Genomic DNA, 20,747 nt, shown 5'->3' with positions numbered 1-20,747 from the left:
CGTGGCCGCTGCTGCGGCGGCTCCCGGCGCGCGCGGGGCTCGCGCTCCGGCATGGCGGCGGCGCCGCTGCCCGCGCGCGCCCCGCCGCGTCCTCGGCGTCGTCCTCATCGTCCTCATCGTCGGCCTCCGCCGGGGACGGCGGCGCCTCCCGCGCCCCCGACACCTCGCTCTTCGTGCCCGTGCCGCTGAAGCCCGGCCTCGGCGGCGCGGCCGAAGAAGACGTGGGCGCCGAGCTCACGCGGCCCCTCGACAAGGGTGAGTGCGGGCGGGACCGTGAGGGGACGGGGCGGGGATCCGCGGGGCACCGACCGCGAGGCCTCGCCCGCCGTCCGCCCGCCAGCGCTGGAGGCGGGCTGGCGAGGCCGCGCGTCCAGCGCTGTGTCCGGCTCTGGGCCGCTCAGCTCGGGAAGGACGTTGGGCAGCTCGAGCTAGTCCAGAGCACGGCAACGGGGCTGGAGCACGAATCCGCTGGGGAGCGGCTGGGGGAGCTGATGGGGCTCGGCCAGGAGGAGAGGAGGCTCAAGGAACACCTCGCTCCCTGCCAGGAGGCTGCAGCCAGAGCCAGTCGGGCTCTGCTCCTAGGGAACAGCAGTGCGACAAGAGGAAACGGCCTCAAGCTGTGCCAGGGGAGGTTTAGGTTGGACATTGGGAGGAATTTCTTCACAGGAAAAGTGATTGAACGTTGGAAGGGGCGGCCCGGCGAGGTGGCGGAGTCCCCGTCCCTGGAGGTGTTTAAGGACAGGCTGCATGTGGCACACAAGGTGGTGTTCGGTCATAGGTTGGACTCGATGATCGGAGAGGTCTTCTCCGGCTTCATTGATTCTGTGACCCTCCTGGGGGCTGAGGGAACTGGCCCCTGCTGCTCTCGGGTCCTTTCCTGGGCTCACAAAGACCCTCCCCCTTCCGTGCAGCTTGTGTGACTGTAGCTAACTGTGCCCGTGAAGGTGAAGTGGGGTAAAGGCTCTCAGGTGAGATGACACCTGCATGTGGTGGGATTCGTGGGGCTGTGCTGTGCAGGGCATGATCCGCGTGGGTGCTTCCAGCTCGGGGTATTCTGCGATTGCCTAGGGCCCGTAGGCTGCCCTGTGTGAGGAAACGCTCTGCTGGCCGGGGTAAAGGAGCTTGGCTTGGGGCGAGTCCTGCAGCAAAACTGCAGCCATGTGCATTCCAGAACCACAACTGTGTCTGAACTTAAAAGACATAGTTTCCTCAAATATTGATGTTACAGACCGAAGAGATTGTCTGTGTGTGAACGTGCCTAGATCAAAAGTGGGTGAAGTGACAGGACAAGGGGGAATGGCTTCACATGGACAGAGGGTAGGTTTAGATTGGGTTTTAGGAAAAAGTTCTTCCCTGGGAGGGAGGTGAGGCCCTGGCACAGGGTGCCCAGAGAAGCTGTGGCTGCACCATCCCTGGAAGTGTCCCAGGCCGGGTTGGATGGGGTTTGGAGCAGCCTGAGACAGTGGAAGTGTCCCTGCCCATGGCAGGGGACTGGAGTGAGATGGTCTTTAACATCCCTTACAACCCAGACAGTTCTGTGATCTTATGACTCCGTGATCTCAAAAGATTTGGTAAATAACAGACAAGGTCTTGATTCTCTTGATATTTGCTGATCTGAAAGCATTAAGGATGCAAAGGGAAATCTTTCATATCTTCTCATAATTAAGTATTGTGATGACATATTATTTATCTTAACTCCAGAGTATAGGAGCATGGGCAAATTATCTTGATAGTTCAGAACTGTGGAGAGAAGAATATCTGTCTTTGAAAGCTAAAAAAAAACCTAGTCAGAATGAAGAATCCTGAACAGCTGTAATGCAAAAACCTGCATTGTCAAACTTGTCTTTTATGTGAATAGTGCATTCCTTAGGTGCCAATAAAGATGAATGATGGCTTCTTACTTGTACGTAGCCTGTTGTGTCATTTATTAGAGGAGCAGTTATGTTGGATTTCTTCAAAACTACAACTAAAATGCTCTGGGAAAATAAGTACAGATTCTGTTTGGTCTTTGCTAAGTTGTTGAGAGAGAACAGATTGGCTAAAATTATGTGTGCTCACACAGGTGAAAATTAACCACTTCAGACATCCTGACGTTCCTCTCTGTGAGACTGGCAGGGAATAGCAGCCAGGTGACCTGTGGGGTGTGGCATTCACATCTCTGTGCTTCTCCTGAGAAACAGAATTCTGTCCCTGTCCAGAGAATATGAATGCCACAGTGGGGTGCTCATCTGACTTATTTGGCCTCTGGTGGTCTCTCAATAATATTGAAAATTATTTTGAAAAATAATGACATATTTTAAAAGTATTGGTATTTTGAAACCCACTGCACAAGACCTTCTTTACATGTAGCCATTTTTAAAAAATGAAATAATTAGTCTTCTCTGCTTCCCCCTTCAGGTTCTGACCACACACAGTATTATGCATCTGGGGTTTTTTTTATGTTTTAAATGAAGATACTCTGTCAGATTCTGCTGCCAAGTACTGAATTAGATTCATTAAAGGAATATGTGTATTTATGATCTTTCTGATTACAGCTTGTGAAGGAACTTTGTTAGTGAGTGTACTAGCAGTGTGGATCATCTTGTTAGCTTGCTCAAGTGAGAGTGATTATAGTTTTCACATTAGTCAAACACTGTTAGGAAGACTAAAGGTCTTTTTTAGAAGCTTACTTTTGTAAAGCCAATTTTGTAAAAACTTCGTAACATACCTGGAATTAACTCACTGCTTCCGTTTTCCTCAACTTCATAGGAAGAGTAGCCCTGTGAGTGCTGATGGTTGCTTTCAATTGGGGTGTGTGTATCTTCTGATTCAGTTATCATTGATTGTCAGTTCTGTGGCTTCACTTGTCTGACCACGGGGCTGTGCTTTACCTGTGGGAGGTGCAGGTCAGGAAAGACCAAGTGTTGGCAGCAATTCGCATGGCAGGAGCAGGAGATGCCTGAACAGGGGGCTTGGTAGATGCACAGGTTGCTTGGACTGGGCAATGGGAGGCTAATAGTTGGGGAGGAATTGTAAATAAAGCACTTCAGCTGCCCCAGTGGTAACATACAGCCTGACTGCAGTGGATTGTTGGCATCTGACTCAAAGTCTTCCTGCAAACACGGTTGAGGCAGCTAAATGAATCTGATACGTTGGAGACTAACGGAATGATTTCTCAACTTTACTGCAGTTGGGCTGTCTTTTTACAGAGAACCTTAGAAATGCTGCTGAGAAGTCAAAGTAATTAAGGAGTAACAGCTAAAACACAGTTCTAGAATGAGAGAATGGTAAGCAAAGGGAAATCTCAAAGCAGGAGTGAAGGGTAAAAAGGGTGGTGATTGAGACAGGACCCAGATGTTCTGAGTGTATGTGAACTTGGATAAGCTCACATGGGCTGCAAGGCCAGCTTTGTTTTGTTTTTATTTAGCTAATTATTAAGACAAGTGTTTGTGCTTGGGAAGGATCGTGACCTTGGGCGGCCTGGTCCCAATGTCATGTTGCCTTGGATAGAAACATGTTTTGGCATTGACCTTTACTCTTGTAGTAAGGCCAGTGGGCTGTGAATTTAGCTGTGTGGCTGATGATGTGTCAGTTGCTAGAGCTTCTTAGGGAAGCTCTGAAGAGCATTGAGCCTTGTGCTTGCTTATACTGCACTGTTTTCCAGTCTGTCTTTGATTTCAGGGCCCTTAAACACGAGAGTGGATGCCTTCCTAGGAAATGTAATCCTGCTGGTGCCCTTGCTTCTTTGTTACCTTTGGGAACATTTCAGAACATGAGTTAACCCATTAAAACACTCCTGTAGTGGTATGGGATGTGCATTTAAATTTGCCATATTCTTGTCAGCTGGTGATTTTCATTGTGCCAAGTGGACTGTCTCTGTTACAGCTTTTTAGGGAGGCAAGCTTTCAGTAATTTCAGGTTGATTTCATGGGAAGCTTTCCATGTCATGTCAGTTACAGAGTGGGTTGCAGAGAGCAGAGCTTGACAGTGTTGTGTCCAGTGACTGGCACCGGGGTGTGCTACATTTGTCACTCCTAACATTTTATAATGCAGGCTTCACAGACTTGAGTTTTAAGAATAATGTAAGCTCATGAATATATGTTCATGAAATTTACTTGATTTTTTGTGAATTTCTGATCAGCTGTAGATGGAAAGGAGATACATCTTTTTGCACTGTCATTTAACTAACATTCAATGAACTAAAATCAGCATGTATTTGTGTAAATAGAATTATGTTGCAACACTGAACTTGCCTTTTAGGGGAGGGAAAGAGTTCGTTAATAAGTTTATGAGATTTTATTCAAAGAAAGCTGAGTAATTTGTGATATATATGAACAAACTCTGTTTTTTTTCTTCCTTTCTTTTATTTAACCTGAGAAAAGAGAAAATACTGTGTCTGGATTACCTGATCTTTCCGAAGAGTCTGTCTTGGAAGCAGGGTGGAGGGAAGAACGTACCTCAGGGTGTTGATTAAAAGCTGTCACCAAGTAGCTCAAGCACATTTGCTTTTCATATTAAAACCTCCTGATAGGCGCTGATAAAAAGCGAACAAAACCCCACCCGAACACAGTAATTAGTTTGTTCCATGACTTGTTAGCTGCATGTTCCCACCTTCATGGTTTCCTATCAAGTAGCAGGGGAGATGGCTGGCACCAGCTTCTTGGCAGTTCTTACTCTGCTGCAGATGAAGGTTGTCCTCCACAACAGCCCCAGTCTCACTCATTGGTTTTATTTGATTTAGGGGGTGTTCATTTGTGTCTGTTCAGCACAGAAAGAATCCCTCTCTTCAGAGTAAGGAGACTATAACCCAGGATCTTTGGGCCAGGAGAATGTGATTAAATTTTGAGGAAGCGAAAAAAAAAAGTTATCTTTTTCTACAGGTGAAGTCCTAAAAAACTTAAACAAGTTCTACAAAAGAAAAGAAATTCAAAGACTAGGAGCCGAAAATGGACTAGATGGTAAGAAAATGTTTTAAGTTTATATTACTTTAATGTGAAATCTGTTTTAATTCCAATATGGTATTAAATGTGATCTTTTTATCACAACACTGCTTCTTTACATTGTCTCTGCCACTTAGTTCAAATAACCTTTTTATTTACTTTTAATAGCTTATAATAAGGTACAGGTTTTTAATGAACTGCTTCGGTGTTTACAGATAGAGTTTTCTGATCCTGGCCATGTTAATTTTGTTCCCTTTTTTTTATTATTTTTGGCAGCTCGCCTCTTTCACCAGGCATTTATAAGCTTTAGGAAGTATATCATGGAATCCAGTTCTGTGAGTGCTGACTTGCATATTATTCTCAATGATATATGCTGTGGTGCAGGCAAGTATCTGGAATGCTTGTAAAAAAAATGTGCATTTTTACTTGTTTTTGTCCTGTTTACTTACCTAGGTACATGTGGACCCCCTACTGAGAATTATTGTTCAATATGATTGAGAATTAATTCACTACCGTCAGAGAGATTAAAAATCCCTACTTCCCTATCGGAAACACTTGTGCCCAAACTAGGGAATGTTCTATTCTTAAATCTTCTGAAGTGGAAATGAAAGATGTGAAAGTGTTAGCAAGAAGCAGCCTGTGGTTTGTACAGCATCTGTTCAGGGCTGAAATGAAAATGGTGCAGTTGTTTATTCCTCTCTTTAGAATCCAGTAGTCACTAGGGGGCACTTGGAGAGCTCTCTCCCAGCTGGTGGCTCTAGGGGCAGCTTTGTGACAGTGCTGTGTTTCCCTGTGGCACTCACAGAGGTGTCTTTGCCTGCTTACTGCATCCTGTGTTGTGATTAACAGCACTTAACTGAGAGCAGCAGAATCGGCTTTCTCCAAGGTTTGAGCTGCACAGTGTGTGTTTTAATGATGGGATTTTAAAGGTTGCAGTGGCTGTTAGTTTTGTCTTAAAATGCAGATGTGTAGATTTTAAATGTTGGCCATCTTAGGAAATTCTCTCATTATATTACTTGTCCATAAAATATTTCACAGGGTTTTCTCATTTCCACTTCTTATTTGATTATAGATGAGCATTATGCCTTATAACTCATATACAGAAGTATTGAGATTTTTAAATTTGAGTTTTGCATGTCCAAAGATGATAATTACATATACTACAGTTTAAAAAAAATCCACAATAATTTTTATTAATTGAATAATAATTCTCAATTTAACCTCCCCCAAAATCAAACATCCCCCCCAACAAAACAAAGACACTCCAACAAACCCCAAACCACTCCTTTTTCTTTTTGTATTTGTGTGTTTGATAATAACAGTTCTTTAGATCAAGACAGTTCTTTGAAATTCTAAGAGAGCTGCACAGTAGGAGTGTGACCTGAAATGAGACCTTTAAGGCCCACATGTCTACTCTGCAAACATTCAGAAGAATGAACCTGGATTTCTCTTCTGAGTTGATTTTAGAATCTGGAGCCAGCATTCTGAGTCTCAGTAGCTTGGAGAAGCTGCAAATTTGTTTTTCTCTGTTAATTCATAAAAGCGCTTTAAAAGATCACTCCCCCCCTCCCCTCTGAATTTAGGAAGAAGGGGCTAAAATCTTCTTAGGACAGAAAAGCTGTTTCTCATCCAGCTTTTCCACAGTTTCTCATTTTTTACTTAGAAGTTCTGTAGGCGAGTAGGCTGAGCAGAGGGAATATACTGAAATGACATGCACTTTTTCATATTATTGTTTTGTATTCCGTTGCTAAATGAGTCCATGTACTTGTGTTAGTTTCCCTTTCTGCCACTGAGGTAATTACTGAACTTTGTAGAGAGCCAGGAGTTGAAAGCATTACATAAGTGTCGGTGGAAGTAACAGAAAAGACTTTTTCAAAGTTTATAATGAATAATGTAGGCACTCAGACAAGCACAGAAACTTTCTGAAAAGGATTTGTTCTTCTAGGTCACGTGGATGATCTGTTTCCATTTTTCCTGAGGCACGCCAAGCAGATCTTCCCAATGCTGGACTGCATGGATGATCTGCGCAAGATCAGCGACCTGAGGCTGCCGCCCAACTGGTCAGTGCTGCAGTGGCTGCACTGCTTTCTTAGTCTCACAGACTTCCATAGGCTGTGGACTTCAGTGTAATTATGCTACGTTTTCTGTGCTTTTCTCTGCTTTTTGCAGTAATTTGTGTCAGGAACTCTTGTATTTTTTACAAGATACATCACAATGAATTAAAAAGAAAATAAGATTATATCAGCTATGAAAGTCACTGAGTTGGTGTGGTTTTTCCAGGAAAATGTTTTCTGACAATGTGTTTGGGAGGTAGCACATCAAATATTAAAATATTGATAAGCTCAAGGAGAAAGAATTGCAGAAATAATAAGAAATATTTTTGAACACAATGTGTGTATTTCACTCTGAATCTTTGAAAGCATTGTGTGACTCAGAACATCAGTGTGTAAGACACAGTAACCTCTTTGTACTGTCTCTAAGTAATTGATATTTCTGCTTTCAACACACATTTATTAAAGTTATTAATAAATAAATGCTTAAGCTAATTTCCAGTTTCTCCTGAATCAGTATCCAGAGAAATGTTCAACAGATCTGCTTTTTTCTGTCTTTGCTTTAGGTATCCAGATGCCAGGGCTATTCAGAGAAAGATAATATTCCATGCCGGTCCTACAAACAGTGGAAAAACTTACCATGCTATCCAGAGATTTTTGTCAGCCAAATCTGGAATATACTGTGGTCCACTAAAACTTCTGGCTCATGAGATCTTCCAAAAGAGTAATGATGCTGTCAGTATGTCATATTACTTACCAACATCCTTAGAACTGGAACAGTCTCATGAGTGCATGTCTGTAAAGTTCTGTAGTGGCCCCAGGTGGTCCCTGGAGCCCTGTGCCTTTGCTTTGCAGTGGAGTCAGCTCATGTGAAATCAGTTGTGCATTTCTGCTTTAGGAGCAGAATGGAACATCATTTCCCCAAGTGGAACAGTGCTGTCCCCAGAGCACGTCCTGTGCAGTCATCCCTGTAACCTGCCTCTGTTCTTCTGGAACTTGTTGCTCCCTGGCTTAGCCAGGTTCTACTATTAGCTTTTTAAGCATAGGGACCATGCCTTCTTTTGCCCATGACCTTTATTACAGCTTGTACACAAAAAGTTACCCTTGCTTAACTCCCCTCAACCTTCTGCAAATGTATAAATATATTTCACCTCACTGTCCTTGAAAAATTCTGCAGATTCAGATGTGTATTCAGTGCTGTATATCAGATCCCTAGAAGAAATTCTCATTAGTGTTGTGTATTGCTTTTGGCATATTTTTGAAAGCTCCTCACCAGTGTGTTTCCAGCTGCAGAGAACCAGACTAGCTCTGAAGCACTACAGCCACATATCACATGTTAACACAGCACAGTGTGTGTGTACAGTAGTGATGATGTGATTTCTCTTTTTTAATATAGAATTTGTAACTCCTGGTATATGTCCAAGCAACACATCAGAAAGATTGTTTTATCCTAGGAGATAGCTGTAATGGACCACGTGTATTCACAGAGTGACAGTGGGTACCATGCAGTGATGTTCCTTGCTAGGAATTGCTAATCTTTTCTCCCATGTGACAGCTTTTCAGTGGTTGGCTCCTGGATCATATTTAGGCCCTTGGGGCTTGAACAGGGCTTCCAGCTGGGCTCTGCAGGTGGCAGTAGGTATGGATGGAGCAGCCATGAACACCAAGGAGGGTAGGGCTGGCAGGGTGGTGGCCTCAGCTGATCCTGAGGCCAGAGCTGTCTCTCACAGCTGATCCTCATGAGCTCTTGCTGTGTGAATATAAAGCAGCAGGTGAGGCTGGCAGCAGGACAATTGCCAAAAGAGCTGGAGCTGTCTGGAGCTTGCAAGGCCCCTTCACTGCTGGGCCTTGCTTTATGAGCCCCTTGTACTCTTCTAACAGTTCTTTTGTGGTAGATGTGACATCTCTGAAATGCTCAGGGGAAGTTGTAACCTCCTGCAGGAATAGGGGAAGGCATCTAATTACAGATACCACCTCTTCATTAAACCTCCACTCTGTTAGGACTTAAATAAAAGGCACAAGTCTCTCAAGGTTGAGTAGTTGTTTCCTGGATTGCTTCTTTTACACTGTCCTAGAAACTACTGTTAAGAAACTGGTTTTGTCCTCTTTGGAAAGGGGATTCTTTCATGTTCAAGAAACTTACCCTGAGATTTCTGGATGCCTTTAGAATGTGCCCTGTGACCTGGTGACAGGAGAAGAACGTGTGTTTGCCAATGAAGACTCCAGACATGCTCCTCATGTTGCTTGTACCATTGAAATGTGCAGCACTAATACACCTTGTAAGTACACAGAATTGTTTCTGTCCTATCTGTGGTATCCTTGTGTGTGGGTGTTATTCCTTGGACTCGTAGCTGAGCTCTTCTTTTTCACTCTTATTTGAACAATTCCTGAACTATGATAGAGCAGTTCAAGAAACCTGGATCATCTCAGAATAGCTTTTTGGTGATAATTAGCTTTGTTTGAGCAACCTTCTTTAGGAAACCTGTGAGTTCCTTCAGTTCCTCCATGTCTTGTACTACTGTTCTAGATGCTCTTCCTTGGTGCATCATATTTTCTTTTTTTGTTTTAAGATGAAGTTGCTGTGATTGATGAAATTCAGATGATCAGAGATCCTGCCAGAGGCTGGGCTTGGACAAGAGCTCTTCTAGGTAAGCTTGGTCGTGTTGGCAATGAATTAGCTTAATGGCACATGAAATTCAAGATTAGCAGTTGGTGTAGCCATTTAGTGGTTATGTGATACAAAATAAAAGTATTTGTTTTTCATGTGTTCTCACAGCAAGTTAGAGAGATACTCTGCCTCAGGATTTTTCTGCATGACATGAAGCTACCTGTCGTGTTTTGCTTAACAAATGGGTTTTTACATTTCTTTAAAAATTTAAAATTAAATTTTTAAAAATTTAAAATTAAAATTCAAATGCCTCTTTTATTTTTCGTTCCTTGGATAATAGGGAGTCTTTACTACATTGTGCTGTCCTTTTACTACATTGTGTGTCCTTTTACATTGACTATTTCCAAGTATGCTTTTCTGTTCAATTAAAACAACACCAGTTTTCAAGAGACTACCTTTGTAGAGATTGTGTTAAATAATGGTAACTTTAAATATTTTATAGTGTTAATTTCAAATGGCTCATTTATAGAGCTGCATCAATCTGTTATGTTCTTACAAGAATGCTTATTTGATAATTTTAGAATTTTTCTAGAGGAATTTTTGAAACGTTTTTCCTCGTATTCGGAGCAGAAGTTTGGAATCTGATTCCCTCTTGACCCTTCCTTTCGTTGCTTTTGATTCTAAGTTAAGCAGATTTGTCACACTTCCTTTACTTCCTGTTTTTCCCTTTCCTGTTGTGACTGAATTAGAGGTGAATTCATGCAGAAAACAAAACTCCTCAGTTCTGCTGTGGTTTGGGAGTTAGTAAAACATGAGTAGTAAGTAAAACATCCTCAAAGCTTTGCTCCATTTGTTCAGTGGCTGAGGGTACCTCTTGTTTTGGCCGAGAGGGTGCAGTGAGGTATTGGCTGCTCTGATTATCACACGAATGAATTGTCAATATCACCTGCTGGTAAGAGATCAAGACTAGCTCTAGGGAAACAGTGTATTGTGGGAGAGGCTTTAGGTGCAGGTTTGGGTCCTTGAAGGAGGTGAAATAAAGTCTTCATTGTGTTTAGCAACCAAAATACGATTTTTTTGATACCTTAGGAGCCAGCTAAAGCTACTGTTGTATATAAACAAGTAACATTTTGCTTTTTATTTCACTGGACTTTGTTCAGGCCTCTGTGCAGAAGAAATCCACGTTTGTGGAGAACCTGCTGCTATTGACTTGGTGACAGAGCTCATGTACACTACAGGGGAGGAAGTTGAAGTAAGTAATTCTGAGGCACTATGAACAGAATGTCAAGTTCTCTTTGCTGTAAAACAGGAAAAAAATGTAGGGTCTGTTTGGGGGTATCACTGCTCAAAGTTGTCCTGCAGGAAGTCTTGTTAAAATGTTTCTCAATTTCTGTAGAGCAAAGATGTTGCAAAGTTCTTTCCTTCCCTTTTTAAATAGTGGTACTGTTTTTCTGAAAGAACATAAGTGGTTTGAGTTCCCTTTAGGGGATGCTGCAGCTGGTACAGCTGCTTATGGACTTTTACAGCTCTGATCTTCCAGGAAGGCACAGTGCTCTCGAGTTTGCTGACTTGACAGGATGCGTTGCTGGTTAGTCTTGATATGACATAATTTGAGTGTTTTAAAAAAGATACCCTTTTTGACAACTTTAATTGTAGGTCCGAAACTACGAGAGACTGACTCCTCTGACTGTGCTGGATTATGCCTTGGAGTCCTTGGATAACCTCCGTCCTGGGGACTGCATTGTCTGTTTCAGTAAGAATGACATTTACTCTGTCAGCCGGCAGATTGAAGCCAGAGGATTAGAATGTGCTGTCATATACGGCAGTCTGCCACCAGGTAAAGCACTCTTGCTTTTCTTGTTAAGCGGTGTTCTGTTTCTTGCTGTTCTTCTTAGGAGAAAACCCCCTTGTCCTTTATTTATTTTTCTGCTTTCTTTATTTTAAAATAAAGCAGTGCAAGTTTCCTAGTTTTGCTTCTCTATATAGCTAGAGAAAGTAATCAGCTTTCATTGACTGGTGTTTTAATCTTGGGATTAGACCTTTATTATGTACTTAAATTTGATCTTCAGCTAGATATAATTAAAGGAAGTCTATCCACAGCTCTGGGAATGATTTAAATCTCTCCTGTCCTCTTCCCTCATCTGCAGCCAAGTACCAATCAAATACCAATTTATTTATCTTTTTCTTCAGCCTATTATAATGGCATCGGACTTAGTGATGCATTGTCTTTATTTTGTATGAAGTTTGCTAGGTGAAGTGTTCTGTCATTTTGTTTTAGGAACAAAGCTTGAACAGGCAAAGAAATTCAATGATCCTGATGATCCATGCAAAATTTTAGTTGCTACAGATGCAATTGGAATGGGACTCAATTTGTAAGTACTTGCAGCAGGTTGCAGTACTTTTGTTTTCCTTTGGATATGATACACATTAATTTCCTTGCTTTTTATCTTCCCAGTCTGATTAACTCATCTAAATATCTGCTGTGTCTACACAGCAGATATACAGTTCTGCTGTATCCTGTATGTACACAGTACATACATTTCAATTTTGAAGTAGCGATCAATTTGGTTAAGCAGAACTAAGCTTTATTTTTAAAACTGGTTCCAAGAACTAAATGGCTCCCTGGCCCTAATTCAGTGTGATAGTTGGCTGTGGATGACAGGGCCTGCTGGATCAACTGGAGTCATATGGGCTGGGTTGTCAGAGTTACTGTTCTCTTGCATTTCTGAAATACAGAGCAAGTTCAGGCCAGTGTCAGATGTGTTTAATTGGTGAAGGACATGCAATCACATCACTACAAACTGCTGAGGCAGGTGGTGGTGAATGGATTGGGAGGTGGTTAGGACATGATTGATGTGTGCAGGGATGATGGTCCTCCTGCAACTAGCCAGTAGCCTTCTCCTGCCCTTTAGAATATGCTGTGTCCGTAAGTAGTATATGTGATACCCTAATTTATAGAGGAGGAAAAAAGCATGTAAAAAAGTAAAAGCTTTAATTCTTCATATTGGAAGTAATTAGCAAAAAAGGATTCCTCTTTGTTTTTGTTGAAATATTTCAGGTGTATAAGAAGAATAATTTTTAACTCCATAGTAAAGCCGACTGTCAATGAGAAGGGAGAGAAGGAAATAGACTCCATTACCACCTCGCAGGCTCTGCAGATCGCAGGCAGGGCTGGGCGTTTCGGCTCCTCCTTCAAACAGGGAGAGGTCACCACCATGCACCGCGATGACCTCGCGCAGCTGAAGGAGATTCTGAGCGAGGCTGTGCCCCCTGTCCAGGTGAGAACCTCCGTACCCAGTTTATACAGCTGTGCTCTGGGGCTGGCGTATGATACTCTGATCCCGTGTTATTTTTCCTTCTGTCTGTTTGCAATTTAGTAATAAAAATGAGGTGTGTTGTGCCAGAGTGACTTTGGATATATATCCTGTTTGGAGACTTGCTGTGTTACTTTTATATTCAATCTGCTCTTTTAAGAATTAAAAGCTCAAACACAAAAGTTCTTAACTTTCAGCTAAGTGTGCTAAATAAACTGGAGCCTGCAGGGTGCTTTGGTTTCTTGCATCTTGCCTTTCAATATGTTGTTTCTGGAACATTAACTTTAAAACAATATTGAGAATTAATGGTAGTTTTTTTCTTTATTTTCCCATTTAGGCAGCTGGCCTACATCCTACTCCTGAGCAGATAGAAATGTTTGCTTATCATCTTCCTGATGCCACTCTATCCAACTTAATTGTAAGAATGATCAAAATATTAGCTTTTGCTTTAAAAATGAAGTATCACTAATAGTCATTGCTTTGTACAAACCTGCCCTTGGGAGACCTGACAGCCTTGTGCGTATTTTTTTATCGATTGGATTCTTCTCTCTACCACACAAGTGACTGCAGATAGGTTTAAGATGTTTAACTTCTCTGTGCTAAACTTGGAAGCTTTGAAACGTGTCAGTCATTTTTACATGGGTTTAAAACTGTGCAGCGGCTTTTTCATTCCAGCTTTTTTGCATTTTAAATGTAGACATCTAGTTCTGAGGCTGAAGATAACTAGAGATCTAAATTTAGATAAATTATTTGAAAATTCCTAGAAAACTGTTCATGTCAGATTTCCACATAGCTGAAAGCTACCTGATTGGTTTTTTCCTGTTTCTGTGGATTTTGTGGTAAAACAGTGTGGAACTTTTAGAAAACTAATTTTGTGGGATTGACTTGATCTCCTTTTTAGATAGATACTAGTTCTTTTGGATGTACAAAAACATTTAAAAAATAGAAATTAAGATTCCAATGCTGTATTGAAAAAACATGATCACAACTTTTAGTAAATCTGAGAAATCCTTGGCAGCTTTCATTGTTTTAAATATGCATTATTGTTCCTGCTGATCTGCTGTTATGTAGCAAAATGTATATTTCTAACCTTGAAAAAAACGATCATACCTGGAAACCTCCTGGAAGACTTAGTCTGGTAGGGTAACAACACATCTTTAAAATTTTTAAATTAACAATTTCTGGGCTAGCATAGTAGTGTTAAGATAAAAACCTTGTGTTGTTTTTGATCTCTTAAATATTCAGTCACATATTTAATTTAAAAGCTCATAGTTTCTTTAAAGATGTTTTTTAAAAAATCTTTCAAAGATTTGCATTAGAGAAATAATTTTGGGGGGTCCATAAAATTCCCCCTGCAGGGTGCACTGCATCTTCCATTTCTCCAGACCTTGTATGTCTCATGTTTTCTTTGAACTCCTCTGTTGGAATACTGTATTTAGCTTGTGTTTTCTTTCTTCCTAAAATATATCTGATCCTGACACTGAGCTAAAAATACCTCAATTATTGAGTTGTATGCTGTAAAGTTAGCTTTTTGGGTCATGCTAAGTGACAAACCTGGAGAAATTTCTAAACATAGTGGCAACTGGTTCCTGTGATGGTGTTCTTTGTAACTAAAACATACCCTTCCAGAACTTTTTTATTTAGGAGACTGACTAAATCAAGTGTAGTGTGTTATGTCTTTGATCCTGTGTTGGAGAATTTAATGCAAATTCTGCTAAAAGAGCATGGGGAACTCCCCTGCCCACTTTATTATTACTGTCATGAAATTTGATGATTTTTAATCATTCTTTCAGTATAACTAGTCTTTCAAACTCTAAATAATTTTTTGGTCTGATAAGACAAAGTTTAACAACCCTCTCCTGTAATAACATTGTTACATTTGGTTTTGTTTTCACAGGATATTTTTGTGAGCCTCTCACAAGTCGATGGGATGTACTTTGTCTGCAACATTGATGACTTTAAATTTCTAGCAGATATGATTCAGCACATTCCACTCAATCTGCGATCACGATACGTCTTTTGCACTGCACCCTTGAACAGAAAAGAGCCTTTTGTGTGTACCACTTTGTTGAAGGTCAGCTATTTTTTCCCTCAAGAAATGTGTTTATGTTGGACCAAGAGGGTTTTGGTGCACTGGGACTGTATCTAGCTGCTGTATTTGTTGTGGGCTTTGCTATCAGATAATTTGAGAGCATTCTTAAAGTGCTTACAGGTAGTATAAGAGATATAAAATAGCTGGACGTGTATTGAATTCTTCACTGTTTTTATTGACCAAGGCTTTTAACTTCTGAGAACTGGTTCTCACGATGGAAGTTAAAGTTTGGATAGCTTCTCTGCTGTTTGCCTCTGAAAATCCTACTGCTTGTCCTTGTCTGTCAGCTCTGAACTGGGAGGGATGAGTTTGTGTTCCCTAGTCACTTGTGCACTGTTAAGCTTTGCACTACCATGTTCCTAAAAGCAGTCATTAAAAACCAAGTGACTGCTCCTTCGAGCTGTTAGCTTGCCAAGAGAAGAAGAGAATGTAGGATTAAGGGTGATTGCTGATGCTATAATACAGTAACATAGAATTTAAACCTCAGAAAATGCAGAGCTGTAAGTTGCTCTCAGAATTATGTCACTTTACTTTTCAGGCGTGGATGAATTGTTTTTTGCTGTGCCCCAGGAGTCATTATTTTGAGGAATTTGTAGTCAGCTGATTTTTTGGTTTTGCAGGTTTAATAATAATGTCACTTGGGACTGTTACTTTGTTAGACAGTATTGCCATTGTTCCCTTTTTAAAGACTTCATTAAACTTTAAAAATTAAATAGTATAAAAATGAAACTGACGTGGTGCCCTCATGTCACAAATATTAGAACCCTGCTAATAATCTTTAAAAAATGAGTGATTGATTAAAGAGTTGAAAAAAGTGCTTCATTAGGAAAATGCTGAGCTTTTGGATTCCAAGTAATGAAGGTGCAGAGGGGCATAATGTAATGTTAGAGGGAGGTAGGCTTTTGTGAATGCTTGTGTGCATTTAAGCCCCATTCCTTGGTGAAGAAAATCCACTTTAGTATTAGCCAGATAGGAAGCACTTATTCCAAGTCATCAATACTCTTGAAAATTTTAGATTTAAATCTTACTTGACTTGTTTTTCAGTTAGTTGAAGCGCTGAGGTATCTGGGTTTCAGAAGAGTGGGTTTCTAGTGCAGATTAATCTGTTTGGTTTGTGGGTAGCGTGTTTCCTAAACCAGGGAATACATTTAATATTCTAAACTCTGGCAACCCTGAAACAAGATAATTAACCAAATAGGAGGAGGAGGAGGATTAAAAAAGACCCAAAGTCCATCTGCTTTGCTAGATGCAATCAAATGCCTTCAGTGTTACGCTTTTCTGGATAGCTCTGTGCTTTTGTTGCTTAACTGTGTGCATGGCCCATGGACAAATTGTGTTAATGAGGCCCTGGAAAGGAGAGGTGACTCTTGTGTTGAGTAATGAAGTAAAAGAATGTGTGGCATTTGGGTTGTGTAAAACAAAGCAGGAGTTTTATGGAGTATTCTGTGTATACAGACTCTGGGGAATTTAACTCTTTTGGGGATTTCTTCTTTCCTGACTGAGGACTTGACTGAATCTGCTTGTTTTTCAGTTTGCACGACAGTTCAGTAGAAATGAGCCTCTGACATTCGACTGGCTCTGCCGGCACACCAAGTGGCCCTTAGCTGCTCCAAAAAACATCAAGGAACTTGTACACCTTGAAGCTGTGCATGATGTTTTTGACCTCTATCTGTGGTTAAGGTACTGTCTTTGTGCTTGAAGACTGTTTATTTTTTCCTATTATTTATGACTTACAGTCCTAGAAGTGCAGTGTCTTCAGGCCCATGTGTATGTGGTGCAGGATGGGCTCCTTTGGCCTTTTAGAGGATCTTGACAAATGCAATGTTGAGGGAGTGAGTTCTGCAGACAGCAGTTTGTGACTGACAGGAGGAGAAAGGTAGAAACAAGGACTGGAGCAGCTGAAATGCAAATTAAAATATGTATTCCCATGCAACATGTAATGAATATTCTTTTTACTTAGTACCTATCCCATTTTTGTCCCAGTGAGAAGGTTTAAATGTGTGTTCTTTTGCCTCTCTTCAGTTACCGCTTCATGGATATGTTCCCTGACGCTGTCCTTGTAAGGGATATCCAGAAAAAACTAGATGACATTATACAAATCGGTGTCTGCAACATCACAAAGCTGATCCGAGCTTCCCAGTCTGCAGCTGCTCCTGGCACAGCTGAAGCCGTGTCAGAAGACTTCCCTCTCTCAAGGACTCAGAGGGACGCCAGGGTGGTGTCAGACCGTCACGGTGCAGCCTCCACAGAGGCGCTGTCCATTGCAGTGGAGGCTGCAGGGCTGAGAAGAGCGAAGAACTTGAGACCCTCTCGGCTTGGTGGCAGGCAGGAGGATCTGAAAAGCTATGGACGTGGATCTCTTGCCAACAGATTGCTGCGGGAGGGACTTCTGACACAGGAAATGCTGAGACAGCTGGAGAGTGAGTGGCAGGATCAGCACAGGAATGGTAGATATGGCTTTGGTTCAAAAAGAGATGATCAGCATAGTTCAAAGGCATCGGGAAAAAAGAGAAAATAGAACCATGCCCTAATTCTGTTTAGTTTTTATTCATAAAATAAAATACTATTTTAATAACTTCTTTGGCATTTCATGTTTACACTGCTGGAGCTCCTTGATGCTTTTCCTTCTCCTGTGACCAGTAATGTGAAGCACTCAGAGAACTGGACTCTTAAAAGCTCAGAGGCCATAAGTTTGTTTTAACCACTCAGCTGTACACTCTTTTAATCATGGTGTTCAGCATCAGTGTATGATCTGCTGCTATGTGAAAATTTGAACTTGGTGTCTTCTTGCAAGATATCCTCTCATCATCAATAAATGTCAGAAATTTCACTAGTCATGAATTAGCTACTCATTCCACCCCTTCCCAAAGGGCAGAGTTTAACAGACCACAAACAAGTGATGAACAGCCTGGAACAAAATTGGCTCAGAATGGCGATAGGAGTCATGTGCCTCTAACCATTATGTCCTGTGAAAATATGTAAGGAGGTTAAAAGCATTTGTGGTAATATGTCAGGAGTGATGGAATTCTGGCCACAAGAATTTTGGAGTGAATTTCAGTTCTGTAATCTGAGGAGTAATTATGATGCTGTGTGATTTGGTTTTCGTGCGAGGAGCTTTAAGGTGTGCTCTTGAGCTCCCAGTATGGATACTGGAGAGTGGAAAGAATCAGATGCTGAAACTGCTGTGTATTTACAGAAATGGGTTTCAGCACTTGCACATGTTGCTGGGCTGCCTGAGGAGAATAATGCTACACTGGCCACGTATCTGGGGTTAGCTGTGTACAAGTGCACAGGTCCTGCTTGTGTCAGTGTTGGGAAGCCTTTAAGATCCAGGCTGAGTTTCATTGTCAAATACCTGACTTTCTGAAGTGATCAAATGTGTTTCTCTGCAGGCTGAAAGTTTGCTCTGAATCCCCTTTTCTTTCTCCTGGTATCAGTCCTTTATGCTGCTGTTCAGAAAGAAATCTGCAGCAGTTTGAAAAATGTTTTTTCAGCTGTTTTCAGTGTAGTCCATGTGCTCTTTCCTCATCATTTACTAAAAAGCAAGCAGTGCGTAAATGTTTCTAGCCCACATGATCTCCTGCTGCTTTCAGTACAGTACTGGTGGGAAGAGAAAGTTTTAGGTCCTTCCCCTGCCACATCTTTTTTTCCTCCCTCAAGAAAAACCAAGCAGCAGTTCTATGTGTGTGGCAGTGACCATGTGAGTGTTGTGGATTTTCTGCTCTGTAGATGAGTAGTTCAGCTTTGCTTTCCCAGAGTCCTGCTGAACAGCAGCACCACTTGCACAGAGTGCAAGCTTGCATTAACCCTTCCAAATGTGTTGTATTTGCTACTCTCACACAGCTTGTGTGATGGAGTGGTATCAGTTGCCTCCTCGTTGCTTGGCACTCACTGGAAGGGAAGCCTGAGGCACGTTTTGACCACATGCGTTGTCCCACTTACCCCTGGGACTGCACTTCCCCCAGATCCAGGGTGGATGTGCAAACCACTGTTTGAAACCACCTTGGCTGTCGTTTTCTCTGCCCAATGTGTGAGGTTGGCTTGTGGGAGACCCACACTGGTATTGTGCTTTGCTTCTGTTAGGCTGAATTTGTCCTTCAATCATACAGTAAGCTGAGTGCTAGTGTATATTTTGAGCAAGGAAAGAGTGTCTGGGACTTCAGGGTGTAAGCCAGCCTTGTGTTTCAGCACCAAGCCTTGCAATAAAGAAGCTAAATGACTATAGGCATTCTTTTTTGTGTTTTGCTGAGATTAGCACTTTGCTTAACTCACTGCTTGTTTCCATAGTGACTCCATAGTAACTGTTTCAGAAGCTCTGAAGTTTATTCAGGCGTTTCCAGGCTGACTTTATGGAAGTTTTCTTTTCTTCTGAGCTAATGGTGTGGCTGTCATTGACTCCCATTAGAATGGCTGCCAAATTGGTACAATCTGGACTGCTGTGGTGCACTTATCCCAACTACTCATTTTTAACCTGCCTCATGGGGCTCTGCTGAAGCTTTGTTTTTAAGCAACAGCACTGTTCTCTTGATCTGGGAATCCCATTTGCAAAACTATTTCAGGTGTTCAGATTTCAAGATTAATTTCAGACATCAAAATTAGAGATGTTTGGAACTTTATTCATTAATTGTTTATTTGCTGTCCTTCAAATGCTGATTGTAACAGCACTGCTTGGTAAAATCCTTTTGTCTTTTAAGCCCAGTATGCTCTGTTCTGTCTGTGCTGTTTCCATCTCTGTTCCGATTTTTCCTGTCAGTCCCCTCGGGTGTTCTGCCTTGCTTTATGTCCTGATGTTGCACTAGGGGTGGTGCATGCAGGAAGAATGAATATGGGGACCCCTTTCTCTCCTGAGCTTTGATGAACCTTTGGGAGTATAATGGGGGATGAGCCTGCTGCTACTGCAGGGAAGGGGGAGTGTGTTCTAGGGGTTGGTTTTGGAATCATAAACTATAACAAAGAAGGATTTCCCCTGATGATGTGCTAGTAGCCTTGTCCACTGTCTCCTTGTTAACCTGGATATCAAATTTAGCAGCCAGCATTGCTACTGCCTTTGATACCTCACCAAAGATAGATGAGTTTATGTTGCAGTAAAATGCTTATTGATACAGTACCTCTTTCTGGAGGTAATAAGGGCATGTTTTGCTGATGTACTTAAGACTTTTTTGTGAGTTTCCCCATTGTAGCTATGAGCTCCTTTTCTCTGCAGGCCTTTGATTGCAAGGCTGTGGGAGGCAGATGAGCACCAGACTCTTCAGGATTCTCCATTGTGCCGTGAGATGGGGTTTGGAGGCAGAACTGCAGGAGAAGAAAGTACAGAGGGAGGCATTACAATTTTAAAGTCTTGTTGGCCCTTGCAATGCAGAGAGGGGGAAGGTTTGTGAATAACTTTTATTGGTGCAGGTCTAACAAAAGGGAAAACCAACATCGCCTCAAACTTCCAGGCTGCACGCAGTTGGAGCTGATCTGTTCACTGGGGCCTGGACTAGTTCCCCTGTCCTGGCCAGGATATGTACAAAATGGCTGTGACACTTTTGGGTGTTGGGCCCTTGGTACATTGAACTTCTGTCTGTGTGGAAATGAGATCATGTCTTGTCTTCTCTTGCACAGCAGCCTGCCGGAAGCTGGGATGCACCAGGGGTGAGTGAACAGGTTACACAGTGATTCTGACATGTCAGGTATTTCACAGAGCCTGCTGCCAGTTTAGGAACATTTAGATCTTTGAGACCATTTTCCAGTGGTGTCCATCAGAGAAAGAAAGAAAAGAGA

The 20,747-nt window shown here is 41.9% G+C and overlaps 1 protein-coding gene across 2 annotated transcripts; it reads left to right on the top strand.

Moving 5' to 3' along the window:
* Positions 1-43: 43 nt before the first annotated feature.
* On the top strand, positions 44-17,819 carry SUPV3L1 (Suv3 like RNA helicase). 2 transcript variants are annotated; one of them, XM_053983953.1, is made up of 15 exons: positions 44-255; positions 4,860-4,937; positions 5,196-5,303; positions 6,865-6,979; positions 7,537-7,705; positions 9,138-9,249; positions 9,541-9,618; positions 10,739-10,830; positions 11,235-11,415; positions 11,857-11,950; positions 12,637-12,856; positions 13,230-13,310; positions 14,790-14,966; positions 16,516-16,664; positions 17,007-17,819. In XM_053983953.1, the coding sequence occupies exons 3-15, from the start codon at positions 5,240-5,242 to the stop codon at positions 17,500-17,502; spliced, it is 2,028 nt and encodes a 675-aa protein (XP_053839928.1). In that variant the 5' UTR covers positions 44-255; positions 4,860-4,937; positions 5,196-5,239; the 3' UTR covers positions 17,503-17,819. The 2 variants fall into 2 exon arrangements, with proteins under 2 accessions (XP_053839928.1, XP_053839929.1); XM_053983954.1 differs by lacking the exons at positions 44-255; positions 4,860-4,937; positions 5,196-5,303; positions 6,865-6,979 and having other exon boundaries at positions 7,581-7,694.
* Positions 17,820-20,747: the final 2,928 nt, after the last annotated feature.

The sequence above is a fragment of the Vidua macroura genome, chromosome 8, assembly GCF_024509145.1.
Source record: "Vidua macroura isolate BioBank_ID:100142 chromosome 8, ASM2450914v1, whole genome shotgun sequence".
NCBI lineage: Eukaryota > Metazoa > Chordata > Aves > Passeriformes > Viduidae > Vidua > Vidua macroura.
The sequence above is the reverse complement of the archived record's forward strand: the minus strand, read 5'-3'. Positions and strand labels throughout refer to the sequence as shown.